Below are 15,134 nucleotides of genomic sequence, written 5' to 3'. Positions count from 1 at the left end.
TGCCAGGTCAGGTAGCTTATTGTGGGCCAACAATGTTTGGAATTCGCCAATCAGGATAGAATATGAAAATATATAATGTGTACCGATTCGCGTGATGTTGGTTTTGTGATGTTTGGACAAATCTTCTACTTTTGTGTAACGCTGTAGGTAGTATTATCAAGTAAGGTCATTCATTTATGAAAAAACAAAACAAAACAAAAAATAATACATTAAAAGTTAGAATATGGAGATGACAGGTTCCTGCCCTACAGCATCCAACTTGTTGCTGGATTCCACAAGTTGACCTTTTTTGATTCCCGCTAGGCTCACCTAGCTAGGCTGGGAAAAAATGGTACACACTGTTTAAAAATAGCCGATCTACAAGCTCACAATGTGTCACAATGCAGACGGTGCAGCTGTATAAAAAGCTCTGGAAGATCTTGACAAATCTTCCGTCCCGGGCACAAAACCGTACCTTTTCAGATTAGAAATCTGCACAGCCAATACATAATCATTTGGGCGTCCTTGATGATAATGCTTTCTTTCATTAAAACAACAAACCTTTCAGAAATGTTTTCCGAAAAGTAAATGTTTGTGGTTGTGTTGTGTCCCGTGTGACAGGATAGTACAGGAGCAGTGCTGTGTGACGGTGCTGGAGGACAACATGTGTACCACCGGCATCAACATGGCCAAGGACCAGGGAGCCTGTGACACTCTGTACGTCACCAACACCTGTGACAGCAAGACTACCAAGGTGTGTTGAATCATCTTGAGTGATTGTTCATTGACTGTTATGCATACAAAGGGATGTACTGTACAGCGCACGCAACGATAGAATAGTGGAACTAATAGTAAAGGACATATAAAAATACCATGCATCCTCAGTGAGGATGTGTGGTGTATATTATGTACAAACATTCCTGTGTCATTCCATCCATGTTTAAGATCTTAGGGATCTGTCTGTTTGTACAAGACCAAGGACCACAATGGAAATATGTCTCTGACTTTATTGTGCTTTCATATCCTTGATATGTTATTTCAACGCGTGCGTGTGTGCGAGCCTTTGTCGGGTGTAAACCTCATATGTCCGAAAATTGTTACTTGTGGATCTGCTACTTTTTATGCTTTCGTGCTTTTTCTGCCCGACAGCAACGATCTAGCAAGCATCTATGAATGAGTGTGCAGTGAGCAGGACGGGACATGCCCCTCCAGGGAGCGGTATGGAGCGTATTTCTGTCACACAGATTATAAACTCAACTCTATTCTTCCACGAGGCTCACATCCAAACTCTTATCTCAGGCAGACTCCCTTCATCCACACTCGCAACATCCAATTTCCTTGAAACCTCTTATCTTCTCCATATTCTAACTTTTTGAGTTTATTTGTAAATTAACGCACTACTTGACCATACGAAAAGCATCAAAAGTACCAGATCTAGCTGGTCCAAGCTCCAAACGCGGCACGAAGTGTCAGGTTATGACATATGAGGTTTCCAACAGACTACAATGTAGGCATTTAGCAGTCTACACTAAGGGCCCTATATTGCGCCACCCTTATCCTATAAAACTATCAAACTGTTAAAAGCCAGACGAAAGGGCCTTTCTGTGTGGAGTTTGCATGTTCTCCCCGTGTCCCCTAGGGTAGGTATATCCTCACAAAAAAACATGCAGTAATCCTGGTCTCTAAACTACCCCCCCTGGCCACCAGGGGGGCCTGATAGGGGAAAGGAACTGGTCGGAATAATGTGTTCCTTCCACGCGCTTTGTCCGGCCGGGGAAACTTCGCTGTCAGGTGAAAAGAAGAAGCTTGGACTCATCATGCATAGAAGGAAGCATGAGGTAAGTCTGCTGCCCCACCAGGTTGCAGAGGAAGTGAAGCGCCCAGGATTACATTAGATAATTGACACTGGGTGAAGAAATTGGTTGCAAAAATTATATTAAAAAAAACAACTCAAGAGTGGGGTTAGCCTTATTGTGAAAAGGAAGATCATTCCATAGTGTCGGAGCAGCTACAGAGAAAGCCCGTTTTAGTTGCAAGGACTTACAAGGAGGTTGATTTGAACACTCTGAGTTGCAAACCTGTTATGGTCATTCAGGGATAGCTCTTTGTGTTTTTTTCTGGTAATGTTATTGTCATTTTGTATGTACATGGCAAAGATTGAAATAAATAAGTAAACATGAACTCTAGTCAACAGTAAATGACCACGTAAATAGAGTTGTTTTTCTTGACCACTATGTTAAAATGTTATTTAGATGTTATTTAAACGAGTTCATTATACCTGGTACCCTATTCCAATATAAATTATTTTTTGGGCAACAGGGGTTAGCAACCTCTGTTGCAGCACTCGCAAGATGGCACCACGCAAGCTACAGACCATACAAATGAGCAATAACCCAGAGTGACGAGAGACTCGATAGGACAGATTCAACGACAACAACTATGACAGTGACACAGATGCAGAGAAGGCTCCTTTGACTCAAATACACCAGAGTAAGGCCAAGTGTGGACAAGGACGGATGCATTGCACACCGCACAGACAAACAGTCTGGTGAGACGTAGGAGGACACTAGGCAGGAGGTAAACCATAGTCCTAGAGACCTCTCAGTGCCTGCTATCCCCCAAGAATACACAAGGCAGAGAGAGCTTCCTGTTGGTTCTGGCAGACAGTGGGCGGGTCCGTGGGGGTGCCCTGGGCGTGGCAGTCGAAAAATAGCCACATGCCCTTAATGTGCCCAATGTGTCCAAATGTGCTGACCTCATCACATTTGTGATGACGGCTATGGCCGTTTTTAGCACAAGGAGTATTTTTCGTGCAAAACTAAGCTTGCAATGGATTCAGCATCATGAATAACCAGTACAATTTTACAATTTTACAATTTTTTATTTTTTATTTTTTATTTTTAATGTTATTTGGATGACCCTAAGGATCATAAAAAACCTTGAATGATTACTATTGCAATTTATTTTGGGACAAACGCTTAGATTGACTGGCCTGTTCAAGAAGAATGAAATGAGGCATACAAGGACAAGTCAAGTGAGTTCACTTTCCTGAGAAGATGAGATCATAGTCAGTGCCAAAACAGAAGACGTGTCTTTACTTGATCTGTAAATAACAGCGTCTCATAGTTTAATATGCCTTGTGTTTTGTGAATGAGAAAACCGTTTTTATAGAGGCTTGTGGGGGAATCTGTAAAGCCTGATTTTTGTAGATCGGCTACTTTCGGTTTACGACAGCCAAGGCTAAATCTATCGTAACCCTTCATTAACACAGATAACAATGCACCCCCCCCTGTGTTAAGTGCAGCATTGCGTTAAAAAGTTACAGGGAAATTACAGCAGTCAGTCGGGCAGACAGACAGAGAGGCAGGGAAGATTACAGTACCTGTGCTGTAACACTTCATGGTACTGTCCTCCCCTGTGTGCACTGCACTGTACGCTGACCTCTATGACCCCGGGTGACGACATGCAGCTTTCAAAGAACCCATAGCATTCAGGACATCCTCAAGGACACCGTACACGCGCGTGTACACACACACACACACACACACACACACACACACACACACACACACACACACACACACACACACACACACACACACACTCCAAGTTGATGATGTCATTGTGTCTCTGTCTGCCTGCGTAACCTGTCACCGATCTCCCTGTCTGACTGAAATCCTGCTGCTATGCATTAACCCATTCTGCTGCAGTCTGTCTTCTCTGTCTGAAAAGCTTGTGTCTGTATGTCTAACGGTCTACCCACTCTTTTAGAGCGGTGCCTCCGCTCCATTACGCAGCTATGTGTGTCCCTATGTACTGTATGTGTCTGTCTCTGGACAGCTGCAACACCTAATGCGTCCAGTAGACTACAGCACAGAGTAAAGTGGCACAGAATACACTACTGTGTGTGTGCGTGTGTGTGTGTGTGTGTGTAGAGCGCTAAGGCATTGGCAAAATTCTCTTCAGTGTCTGCAATAATTGGCAGTCTCCATATATGGAGAAGGCGATGCTTCCTGTACCCGTGATCTGTATCCTCCAGCACTTGTTGTTGTAGAGTTTGCGCATCCACTATTGTTTATGTTCAAGAACTTCTTGTCAAATGTGAATACAAATAAAGATGTTAAATGTGCGTCAGTGCGTGCGTTGCGGAATACCCCTGACACCATCCATTGTAAGATGTGAATCACTGGTTTCTTTCTAAACTGTCCTTGGGAAAGAAACCAAGAATTGATGACATAGTCAATATTAGTCATATAATTACCAGCTGGCTTAATTCAATTCAGGCCCTTAGGTATTATTTCTGTGTTGTTTTTGCAACAATTTCTACATGGATTTTATTGTTTATAGCGTCGGATGAGGTCTGATGCAAAATTATTGTGTCTGGATTTGCCTAAATGTTTTACTTTACTGTGCGTAGTAATAAAGTATTCAATGAATGAATGGATGCAGTATTGCTTTTAATAATAGAACAACTTACGTGCATGATCAAGCAGAGTATTGAAGTAATTCTTCAGATGTATTTTTTTCTATGGAGAATGACATTGGGTCATTGTTGAATCGTCTCATTTACTGTATATAATTGTGGTCCAAAAATACATTGTCCCAGCGATATTGTTGGGGAGGTGGCTCTGTATCGTTTTACATCCCTGTGTACTACTCTGTTTCGCGACTCGTCGGTTCTTGTGGTAAATGGTGCATTTATATATCGCTTTTATCCAAGGCGCTTTACATAGATTGTGCATTACATTCACACACCGATGGTGGCGGAAACCATGCAAGGCACCAACCAGAACACCAGGAGCAATTAGGGGTTCAGTGTCTTGCTCAAGGACACTTCGACACTAACTCTGGGGGAGCCCGGGTTCGAACTGGGAACCTTGCGGTTACCATCCAGCCACTCTACCCCTGAGCCACCGCGGCCTTGGGAAGCAACGGCGTGGTGCGATGGCTCATATACATGACCGTTGTACCGTGTGTTCCCTATAGACATGCTGTGACTGCTGCCTGCTGGGGAAGGCCACCCAGGAGCAGGGTCTGCCCTGTGACCAGGGCCTGCTGCTGGGCTACCAGTGTGGCCTGGTGTCACGGGCCTGCTGCGTGGACGGAGACCCGGACAACCAGACCACAGCGTCTCCCGGGGGTAAGAGTGGAGTGCAGCCTGGGCCCGTGGCTCAGCGGTCCAAAAAGAAGAGTGGAGTGCAGTGGAATAGGATTTATTTATTTTAGTTTTCTTTATACTGGTTCTCAACCTGTGGGTCGGGTCCCCATGACAGTGTAGGGCCAATTTAAGGACTTGTTTTTAATGCAAAAAAACACACGGGTCCCTTTAAATGATGAGTCCAATAGGTTCAGCCCAGTGATGGAAATGGACAAATATCTGCGAGCTCCCCCGTGTGATACAATTCTTTATCTCTGGGACATTAATCTACAATCCTCAGTGTTCATTTACAAATGGACACCAAATGGACGGTCTCACAGTTGCAGACCATAAGGATATATTTTGGACTCCTGGTGGTCCCCAAATGAGACTATGAGAACCAGTGTGTTTACTTGTGTGCAGTACATCATGTAAACATAGATAAACACCGCCCTCTGCTGGATACATGTGGTCATGACATTGAGAGACTGGCAGTATATTTTATTACTTTTTCAATTCAATTCATCCCTTTATGTATTATCGAAGGGGACATTGAGCTTGTCCTCATTCACAGTTGCCAAGATTAAAAAATAAATCATAATAATTAAAGAATAAAATAAACATTTAATTTTCAATAAACAATTATAATTATAATAATAATAATAAAAAAACTATTGAAATAGTTAGTAGACCCTTATGCATTGGTCACCTGCAAATTCCTTGCCATGGACTGATTTATAAAGGCTTTTTTTAACTTGACCTTGGACCTTGGCCTTGGATTTAATTATTTTTTTTAGTTCACTGCCTTATTTTCCACTGTGATGTTTAACAAAGGAAAGGAACTTGAAAGCCTTGACCTGCTTTTAAATCATTTTTTTCTCTCCCACAGTTTCACACAAGGAGAACGAAACCAACGACGGTGACGGCGATGCCTTGCCCAACGACGCTGACACGGACCAGTGCAAAGGTACAGAGTAAGGAGCTGAGTACAGTCATCTGTGGTGGGCAAAGTATAAAGCAGGGGTCTTCGGTCAACGTGTTTCACAGACCCCATAGAGAGATGAAGCACTACATATTGTGTAAATGTTTGTTTTATTCAATATGTTGTTGTTTTCATAGATTTCATAGATGGCTTCATAGACTTGTTTGACAGCATATCATCAGTGTTGTGTCAATTAATGTTTGGTGTTTTTTTTTACACATTATTATTTTTTCTATTAATATGTTGGATTCAAACACTCCGATTGCCCGGGGTTATTTAATCCATTAAATCATAGCGCCTTTTACCGGATGTTGTCCCGGATGTGGCTGTAGCAGCTAAATGTAGCCAAAACACTCCGAGAGAGCCGATCGACAACACCGGGAGGTATGATTAAATCTACCGCGACTAGCGCCCGTCTAAGATATGATCTTTTCTTAGAATTGGACGGGATGATTTAGATCAAGAGTTATTAACGTTTTAAGATTTTCAGTCTCGTCGGCAAAACATTTTCGATGACGTCCCACTGTTACGCAACATTGAATGTTGCGCAACAGGCAGCTCCCAGGCTGTGGAGCGATGCGATCGGTTTTGATATCAATAACCTGTCTTTTTGATAAAACTTCGTCCTGGGCGCTGGGTGTTACTAATTGAAAGGACGGTGAACTTCGTCCTGGGTGATCGGGATGGTAATGTGGATTTTCAGACATTTAACCACCTCAATACCTATCAATCCTCAATACTTGACTTTTGGCTCTGTACTTGGTCTGTACTGTACTAAAACAATGTACAGATAGTCAAAAAGGGTACTTGGGTTAATGTAAATCGTCTTTGTTACTGTCCACCACTGACAATAAGGGCACATTAACATGTTTGTGCGGTTCACAGGAAACGGGAACTGTGCCCATCTGTGTGTGGGCAATGGCACCTGTGCCTGTTTCAAAGGCTACAAACTCAAACCAGATGCAAAGAGCTGCGACGGTAAGTGACATTATTACTGCATGCCTGGCTCTTCTACTTGAAAGGTGCTGTAGAATTATTTGCATTTGTATTTGTTGTTAAAATAAGTCTTGAATACCTCTATATTCCCATGTAGTCATTGCGAGAGTGTGTTCAATAGAGTATCCCCATTTCTCCAGGTCTTTAATAAACATAAAATGTATTTTCAGTTCAGGATGCCAATTGTATCGGAGGGAGAACTAATAGGATACAGGATAAACAAGTGCAATTGGAAGTGATGAAACAAAAAAAAAAAGAAATAGCAGAAATGTATCACTACGAAATTTAAGCTGATAAATGTTTAGTCTGAAATTGGTAACCCACCTGAACATGCATTTTCAACTTTTTAACAAAAAGTGTTTATCACTTGTACTGTAAATCACTAGACGTTTGGGCTGCTACGTGGCCCTCACATCTAGTAACCAGTAGGCCTACACAGCAAAACTGTTATTTTTCAGGATTCAAATAAAATGCAAGCAGATCTACAAGCTTAAAATGTGCTTCGAGCTTGCAGATATGCAACTTTTTATACTTTAGTGTGATCAAGTAGCCTATGACGTTAATTTACCAAAAAAGTGACAATAAGAGGTTTCTGCCCAACACCAAGTTATGCAATATGATTTTATTCCAAGTTGTCGTTATGTAGCCCAGTTCTAAGACGAATGTCTCCTCTCCTCTCCTCTCCTCTCCTCTCCTCTCCTCTCCTCTCCTCTCCTCTCCTCTCCTCGTCCTCTCCCCTGTCAGATATTAATGAGTGCTTGCTAGGAGCCAGTAACTGTCGTACAGGGGAGCGTTGCATCAACACGGAGGGCTCATTTCGCTGCCAGAGGGAGGTGAGCTGTGGGACTGGCTATGAGCTCACTGACAGCAACAACTGTAAAGGTCAGTGTCACACTGTGTCTGCTTGTTCTAGATCCTGAGAGTGGGACATACAAAGCATCAGTTTAGAAGGGGTGTACTTGTCTTCTTGTTCTGGAGCCTGGGACACGGCTGCTTCTATACAAAGCATCAGTTTAGAGGGGGTGGCTCACATGGGAATGAGATCCTATTAAGGGAGTAGTTTAGACTACACAAAAAAAGATTTTTCTATAATTTACTCGCCTCATGATCAATTCAATTCAATTCAATTTTATTATAGTGTCAAATCACAACAAGTTGTCTCAAGACACTTTACAACCAACAAAGATCCACCCAGAGCAAGCAACATTGCGACAATGGTAACGAAAAACTCCCCTTTAGGAAGAAACGTCAGGCAGAACCCGACTCTAGGGTGGGCGGCCATCTGCCTCGACCGTGTCGGGGGGGGGGGGGGGGGGGGTAGAGGGAGAGAGAGAGAGATAGACAGAGAGAAAAGACAGAGAATAGGCAGGTGGGCTCTCATAGGGGGATTAAATAGTTGGAGGATTTATAGTTGTATTTATAACATTACGATGAATGAATAATCCAAAAACAAAGAAATTCTTCTGTTTAATCAATACAAAAAACGCTCGCAGTGTAATGCCAAGTGTCTTGTATCCAGTCATATGTCGGTATTACAAAACATCACTTTAAGCTCAAGAAATGTATTTCCTGTGCAAACCGTGAGATGCGCAACGTAATTGTCCATTGAGTAATGATGGTAAGAAGTAATTTACTCTCATTTACACAGGACTCCATGCAGATAGTCTACTGTAATACAGCATTTGGTTAAATTCTAACGTGTTTTATTTATTTATAGGAATGTATGTATTACCAATTCTTCTTATTATTCTTCTGTAGACATCGATGAATGTGATTCTGGCACTCATAACTGTGTCCCAGAGTTTGAGTGTCAGAACACCCAGGGCTCGTTCCGTTGCCATCCCAAGGTCAAGTGCGGTTCAGGCTACATTCAGGATGCTTTGGGCCAATGCATTGGTGAGCATGATTCCACCCCGGATACACGGAGAGGGGCCAGGACAGTGTTGTAGTCTTTGGCTGTGACCATCTCAGTTGCAGGACAGACGACGGACGAGGTTTCAAAAAAACAGAAAGTTATTTTTATTTGACAAACTAGCCATACCCAGGATGCCAAGCTGCTTGGTTTCGCCATCAGGCTGAAACCTTGTATCTCTCCAGTTAAAAATATTTCAGTTTTGTCATAAGTTAATGTTATTCTTTGTGCTACAAGATTGTTGTGATAAAGTATTGAAAAAGAGTAGCCAGTCTACAAGCTCAGCATAATGTGATTGTAGAGCTTGGCTCTACAATCAATTGGCTACTTTCACTATTTGTGAAAGAGAGTTTTTGAAAGTCAAAAGTGGTTAGTTGTGTCTGTGGGTTTTATAAATATTGAACCAATGGAACAAGAACTTGTGACTAAATAATAATTGGATCCTCCATTTCCTGAAAAGTTACATTTTTGGGAGCATATCAGAAGCCATACAAGGCTAAACCTACAGTACAGGGAGAGCTTGGAGGAGTGCCAGCTTTCTAGTTTGAAAATGTTTTGCCATTTTTAAGAGATCACGGAAACATACTGTACAACATTGAAGGATTATCCTTCAAAGTTTTAGGAAACAAATTGCCTTGGCCAATAAACATTAGCATTTGGTTGTCTCAGTAAAGGAATATAGTGCAGATTTCACTTGATATACTGTAGCAGTTTATTTTGCGGAAAGGTCTCGGGGATTAGCCAAGTAACATCTAATGTCAGCCATTTTAACTTATGTGACTTGGTTTACAATAATATTAAGCTTAAAATTCGAGACGTCTTTGAAGTATATTTAGGTAATCTTCAACCACAGTACAAAGTAAAAAACTAATCCTATCTGTATTCAAAATTGTACTGGAGTAAAATAAATACAATATTAGCATCAATGTAAACATACCGAACCAAACTTCGTTCTCTTTTTTTAATAGTACAAATGAATAGTACAAGTTCTGCAAGTACTTGTAATTTTCTTTTCTTTTTAATAGCAAATCTACAATATATCATGTAACACCGTGTGGGCTTGTAGAGCTGCTATTTCAGAATAGTCAAAGTATAACATCCTGAAAATGTTATTTTCTGTTTATTAAAGAGCTGGATAGACATAGACCCCTGCTACTGAACAATCACTACAACAATGACAATGATTATTACTATCAGAATAGTTATGTAACACTTATTTTAACAAAGGAATATCATTTACCCTACCTTTTTTAAATGTGACAACAGGAAAGTGACCAGAGTTGTGTTGTGTTTCAGACATCAACGAGTGTATCATGCAGTCGGCAGCATCACCGGCATGTGGCTCAGGCTACGTCTGTATCAACACCGTTGGTTCTTTCACCTGCCAGAGGAACTCTGTCAACTGTGGCCGAGGTTACCACCTCAACGATGAGGGAACACGATGCGTAGGTAGGTTACAGTGCGCGCGTGAGTGTGCTCGCTCAGTCACGTGTGTCAGTTTTTGTCAGAATGTGGTGCTCCAAGTAAAAAAAGGCTGGGAACCACTGATCGAAGTAACCTACTGCTGTAAATGCTGTTGATCTCCTTCGCCAGACATTGATGAGTGTAAAGGTCCAGACGGAGCCTGTTCAGGGCACGGTTGTATCAACCTGGTGGGATCGTACCGCTGTGAGTGTGCTGCAGGATACATCTTCAACAGCATCAACAGAGTGTGTGAGGGTAAGTGCTTACGGAGTAATGACTGACCTCTCTGCACACATAACGATATACACAACGATATACAAATGAAACATTGCGTTAGTATATACCGGTACATACGCGCCTCATTGAGCCTTCTGGTGTGAGGGGACGCTGGCGTTTCTGTCGCCGCTTCTCAATCCGAGACAAAAGTCAAGTTTTAACTTAAGTGCCTTTTCCAACTGGACACCGCAATCAGTGTACTATACCTGGTTTGTCACTACAGTATGAGGATTGCACAGTTTTGGAACCTGATCTGCGGTTGTTTGTCACGAGCAGCTGTTATCCGACAGAGCACACAAGTAGGCCATGTGTGGCCTACTTGTGTGCAAGGCGCAAATTGGCACTTCGACAGAGTGCATTTCTAGTTATTATTATTATCAGCTGTCAGTCTGCTGATTGTTTACAATCAGCCACGCTTTCCTACTCCAATCACAGCTCTGCTGGTCATTACCAAAGCATCCACACTTTTCTACACTCCTCCATCCCAGCCTCCACTTTTAGTCAAATGCTATTGTGATTTTATGTCTTAGCTTAGCAACATTTTGGAAAGGTCCCAAGAGAACATCGATTAAGGCCAAGTGTATTATTTGTTGCATTAAATGGTTAAATCTTCTTTGACATGATGAGTGTTTCTGACTGAATAATTATAGAATGCCAAAACAGGTTCCCTTATTCAGTTTTTTTTTAGTGTGTCGATGTGTGTTCACTTCATTCACATTTTTGGAAAGGCGGTAACTTTCTGAATTGCCGTTTTGGGGTTGACATGTACTTGTTTCACCATATTATTTCAGATATCAATGAATGCAGGCACTATCCTGGACGCCTGTGTGCCCATAAGTGTGAGAACACTCTGGGGTCCTACAAGTGCAGCTGTACCACAGGGTTCAAACTGGCCAGTGACGGCAGGAACTGTGACGGTGAGATTAACATATTCTCCACATCAGTACTGTAGTTCTCAAAGTACGGTCTAGGGACTCGTTTCCTTGAGTGAGTTCTAACCTTGACATTTAAGTCTGTAACTATGACGGTATTCAAATGGATTTGGTTCCATTTGTATACTGTCAGAGTTAAGGTGGGTGAAGTTTGAGCTTCACCCACTTTGACCACTTCCGTTGACCACTTTCCACGTTGTTGGGAAAATCGATTCGTGTTTTGATCTGATTTGTTAGTTTTATATATCAATGGAATCAACAAGAAAAATCAATTGTATCAATTAGTTAAATTAACAGTTGCTCGTCTGTGCAGATCTAAATGAGTGCGAGAACAACCCGTGCAGTCAGGAGTGTGCCAACGTCTACGGGACCTACCAGTGCTACTGTCGCCGTGGCTACCAGCTCAGCGACAATGATGGCATGACTTGTGAAGGTAAAACGGATCCGATGCAGTTGTTTAGTCACAAGCTGAGCTATGGGCTAGGGTACTTCCCTGTTGCAATATTTGAATGTCCTCTTTAGCCAGATCCCAATACTCTACGCCTTTTGTCAGTGTTATACAATTTGTGACCATCTTGTGGTGTTCACATAGCACACGTTGAGGTCTCGCAATACCACCACGTTTTACTCTGTTAATAACCAAACAGCTTTAGGTTCTGACACTGCCATGTAAAGTCCACAAGATGGTCACATGATTTCGGCAGGTCACCAATCCCACTGTAACAACGCCATGCAGAAATCTGAGTACTGGGATCTCTCTTTATTTATTTAGTTTCTGTCCTCCTGTGTCTTAATTCACCTTTGATCCGTTTAGACATCGACGAGTGCGCCCTGCCCACCGGAGGTCACATCTGCTCGTACCGCTGTCACAACACGGGGGGCAGCTTCCACTGTACCTGTCCTGTGGATGGATACACCCTGGCCGCCAATGGACGCAACTGCCAAGGTAAGCTCACCTCAGATGGCTTAATTAACCACCGGCGTGTACACAGCTAGATAACTATATAGATTACAATATATTTGGATGGAAACCATCTATAAGAAAAATAGCAAAAGCAGCAGATCTACAAGTCAAACTTAAGTGATCTGCTACTTTTCTGTGATGCCGTAGTATGATCAAGTAGGGAGCTAATTTAAGAAAAACCACAAACAGTTAGAATATGGAGATACGAGTTTTCTTCCCCGACAATGTGTCTTTTCGGCACAGACAGTCTCACTTACCCCACCATTAAATGTAATATTAGGATTTGAGTATGCTCTTGTCTTGTTCTATTCCAGATGTTGATGAGTGTATAATCGGAACACACACATGCTCAGAGAACCAGACGTGCTTCAATGTGCAGGGAAGTTTCAGATGTCTGTCCTTCGAGTGTCCAGAGAATTATCGCAAATCTGGAGAGACGTGAGTGGTCTTTCTTACGCATAACATTCTATGTGGTTAAAACAAAAGGTTTCATGTTAAAAAGTTAAGGCTCTGCATTCTGTTGGTAATCATTGCTATAGTTCATTCTGTAACACGTGTCCCCCTGTTTCTCTCCAGCCCTTAAAACACTACACTCTTTGTACATACACTTTCAGTTGGAATAGCAACGTTATCCAATCATGAGAGAGAACCCATCTATCGGCTTCAATTTTAAAGGGTTCCAGTTCCAATTGTGTCCGTTTTATTTCACTTGTTTATCCTGTATGAGTTCTCTCTCCTGAATGGATGGAATTGGTAATGTATGTATTGTTTAGCTGGAGATATACGGGGATACCCCTGTTGCTGAACAAACACTCTATAGCGGTGGTTTTCAACCTTTTTCATATCGAGTTCCATTATTTAAGTTCCACCATTTGATGTCGTTTAGCCTCTCAGACCCAAAATTATAATTCCATGCTGTATTGATGTTGGTACCATATAGAGATAATAGGCCAACATTGATCAAAATAACAATTCTCTAATTGTGTAGACTTCTTGTGCATTAAGTAAGGCAAGTAACTCAAAATGTAACCCAAATGGTCCATTTGTTTTAATTTTACACTAATCAAGAGTTGGAGGTAAAGTGACCATTTTGGGTACCACCTCTCCATCATTTAGCTGGGGACCACCTGGAAGTTCTTCAAGGAACAGTGCTGGTCCCCGGACCACAGGTTGAGGACCGCTGCTCTATAGCTAGCAGCGGTCCAAAAACCTTTTTGGCCGTTCTCCCTGTTGACCTCCTGACCTAGCTGACACTTGTTTCATTCACGGAGAATGTAAACTGCTTTGTAAAGCAGCAACGTAATGTCCTTGAGCGGTACTTCCGCCAAAATCACGCAACTTCCGCCCAAAACAAATGATGGCGTCGACAGCGTAGGTCTTGCCCAGCGTGATCATAATATAGAGCTTTCAAAAACGGTCCCAGTACTACCCCGCATACTAAATCTCAACGGCGATCTACACCTTAAATCAGTTTATATCAACCCCAGGTGTGTTACAGTCATCCAGCATATCTGTAGCTGAACTAGGGAAGGGAAGCGCTTCATTTCCTTACAAACCCTGGCCGTGTGGGCTTCGAAGCACCGCTCATAGGACTGTGACTGTAGGCTCCGGGCGGGCTTGTAAAGACAGCAAGCGCCTGTTTCATGAGATGAGGGTTGATGAGGGTTGGAGGCACTCCGCCATGCGTCGTGGCTCACCACTCAGTCTTCATAAAATGCAAGGTAACCTCTTTACCTCACACCTCTTGTGGTTTATTGCTTTAATTTAGACGACACTGGCTGATGCCATCAGACAAATCCACACACTGACAGACACATATGAGCGGAAAAGCTCTGGAGCTTCACAAACCAAAGAAAGGATGACTTTACCGATATCTCCACGGAGATCAACGGAAGAAATATGAACATTTGCGATTGTGATAATAATTCCATTGCAATCTCAATGGACCGAGGCTGTGCATGCTCTCTGCTGGAATGACATCAGCCGAGCGTTCAGCTCTAGCATGTTTTGTTATGGTCGAATGGAAGCAGAGGAATGATGATATGTTTACATTGGCACAAACCTCCACACACACATAGTCGTCTCTGTTATCCTCATATGTCCAAAACTGTTACTTTTCCAAAAACTGCAAAAGTAGCAGATCTACAAGCTCGAAACGCGTCGCTTGTGCGTCTGCTACTTTTGATGCTTTTGTGTATGATCAAGTAAGGCGTTTAATTTACGAAAAAAAACACAAACATTCTGAATAAGGAGATAAGAGGTTCCTGCCCGTCGGCTACGATATGCATGTAGTAAGTATGGCTGCCCCAGTACTGTGGGATAGCAGTTCCTGCATGATGCCTCACAGGACACACACACACTGACACCATGCCTGCAGGGTTCCATTCGTTCCAACCCTGTCGACATCGTGGAGTTTACAGAATGCCTGCCAGTTTGACCACCACCTGCCCCGGCACCCCAACTGCATGCCATGCACGGCACCCAAACTTACA

The 15,134-nt window shown here is 42.5% G+C and overlaps 1 protein-coding gene across 2 annotated transcripts in view; it reads left to right on the top strand.

Annotated features, from left to right (window-relative positions):
* Positions 1-15,134, top strand: part of fbln1 (fibulin 1) — a 62,908-nt gene that overhangs the window by 14,163 nt on the left and 33,611 nt on the right. For both annotated transcript variants that reach the window (XM_080762004.1, XM_080762005.1), the window contains exons 3-14: positions 601-733; positions 4,966-5,119; positions 6,006-6,083; positions 6,984-7,076; positions 7,839-7,976; positions 8,853-8,990; positions 10,303-10,455; positions 10,600-10,725; positions 11,538-11,663; positions 11,992-12,111; positions 12,493-12,624; positions 12,957-13,080. In XM_080762004.1, coding sequence (XP_080618130.1) covers positions 601-733; positions 4,966-5,119; positions 6,006-6,083; positions 6,984-7,076; positions 7,839-7,976; positions 8,853-8,990; positions 10,303-10,455; positions 10,600-10,725; positions 11,538-11,663; positions 11,992-12,111; positions 12,493-12,624; positions 12,957-13,080 — 1,515 coding nt within the window. The remainder of the gene's footprint in view (positions 1-600; positions 734-4,965; positions 5,120-6,005; positions 6,084-6,983; positions 7,077-7,838; positions 7,977-8,852; positions 8,991-10,302; positions 10,456-10,599; positions 10,726-11,537; positions 11,664-11,991; positions 12,112-12,492; positions 12,625-12,956; positions 13,081-15,134) is intronic.

This window comes from Protomyctophum bolini (genome assembly GCF_963924005.1).
Source record: "Protomyctophum bolini genome assembly, chromosome: 4".
NCBI classification, from domain to species: domain Eukaryota; kingdom Metazoa; phylum Chordata; class Actinopteri; order Myctophiformes; family Myctophidae; genus Protomyctophum; species Protomyctophum bolini.
Note: the sequence above shows the minus strand (reverse complement) of the source record. Positions and strands in the feature narration are given on the sequence as shown.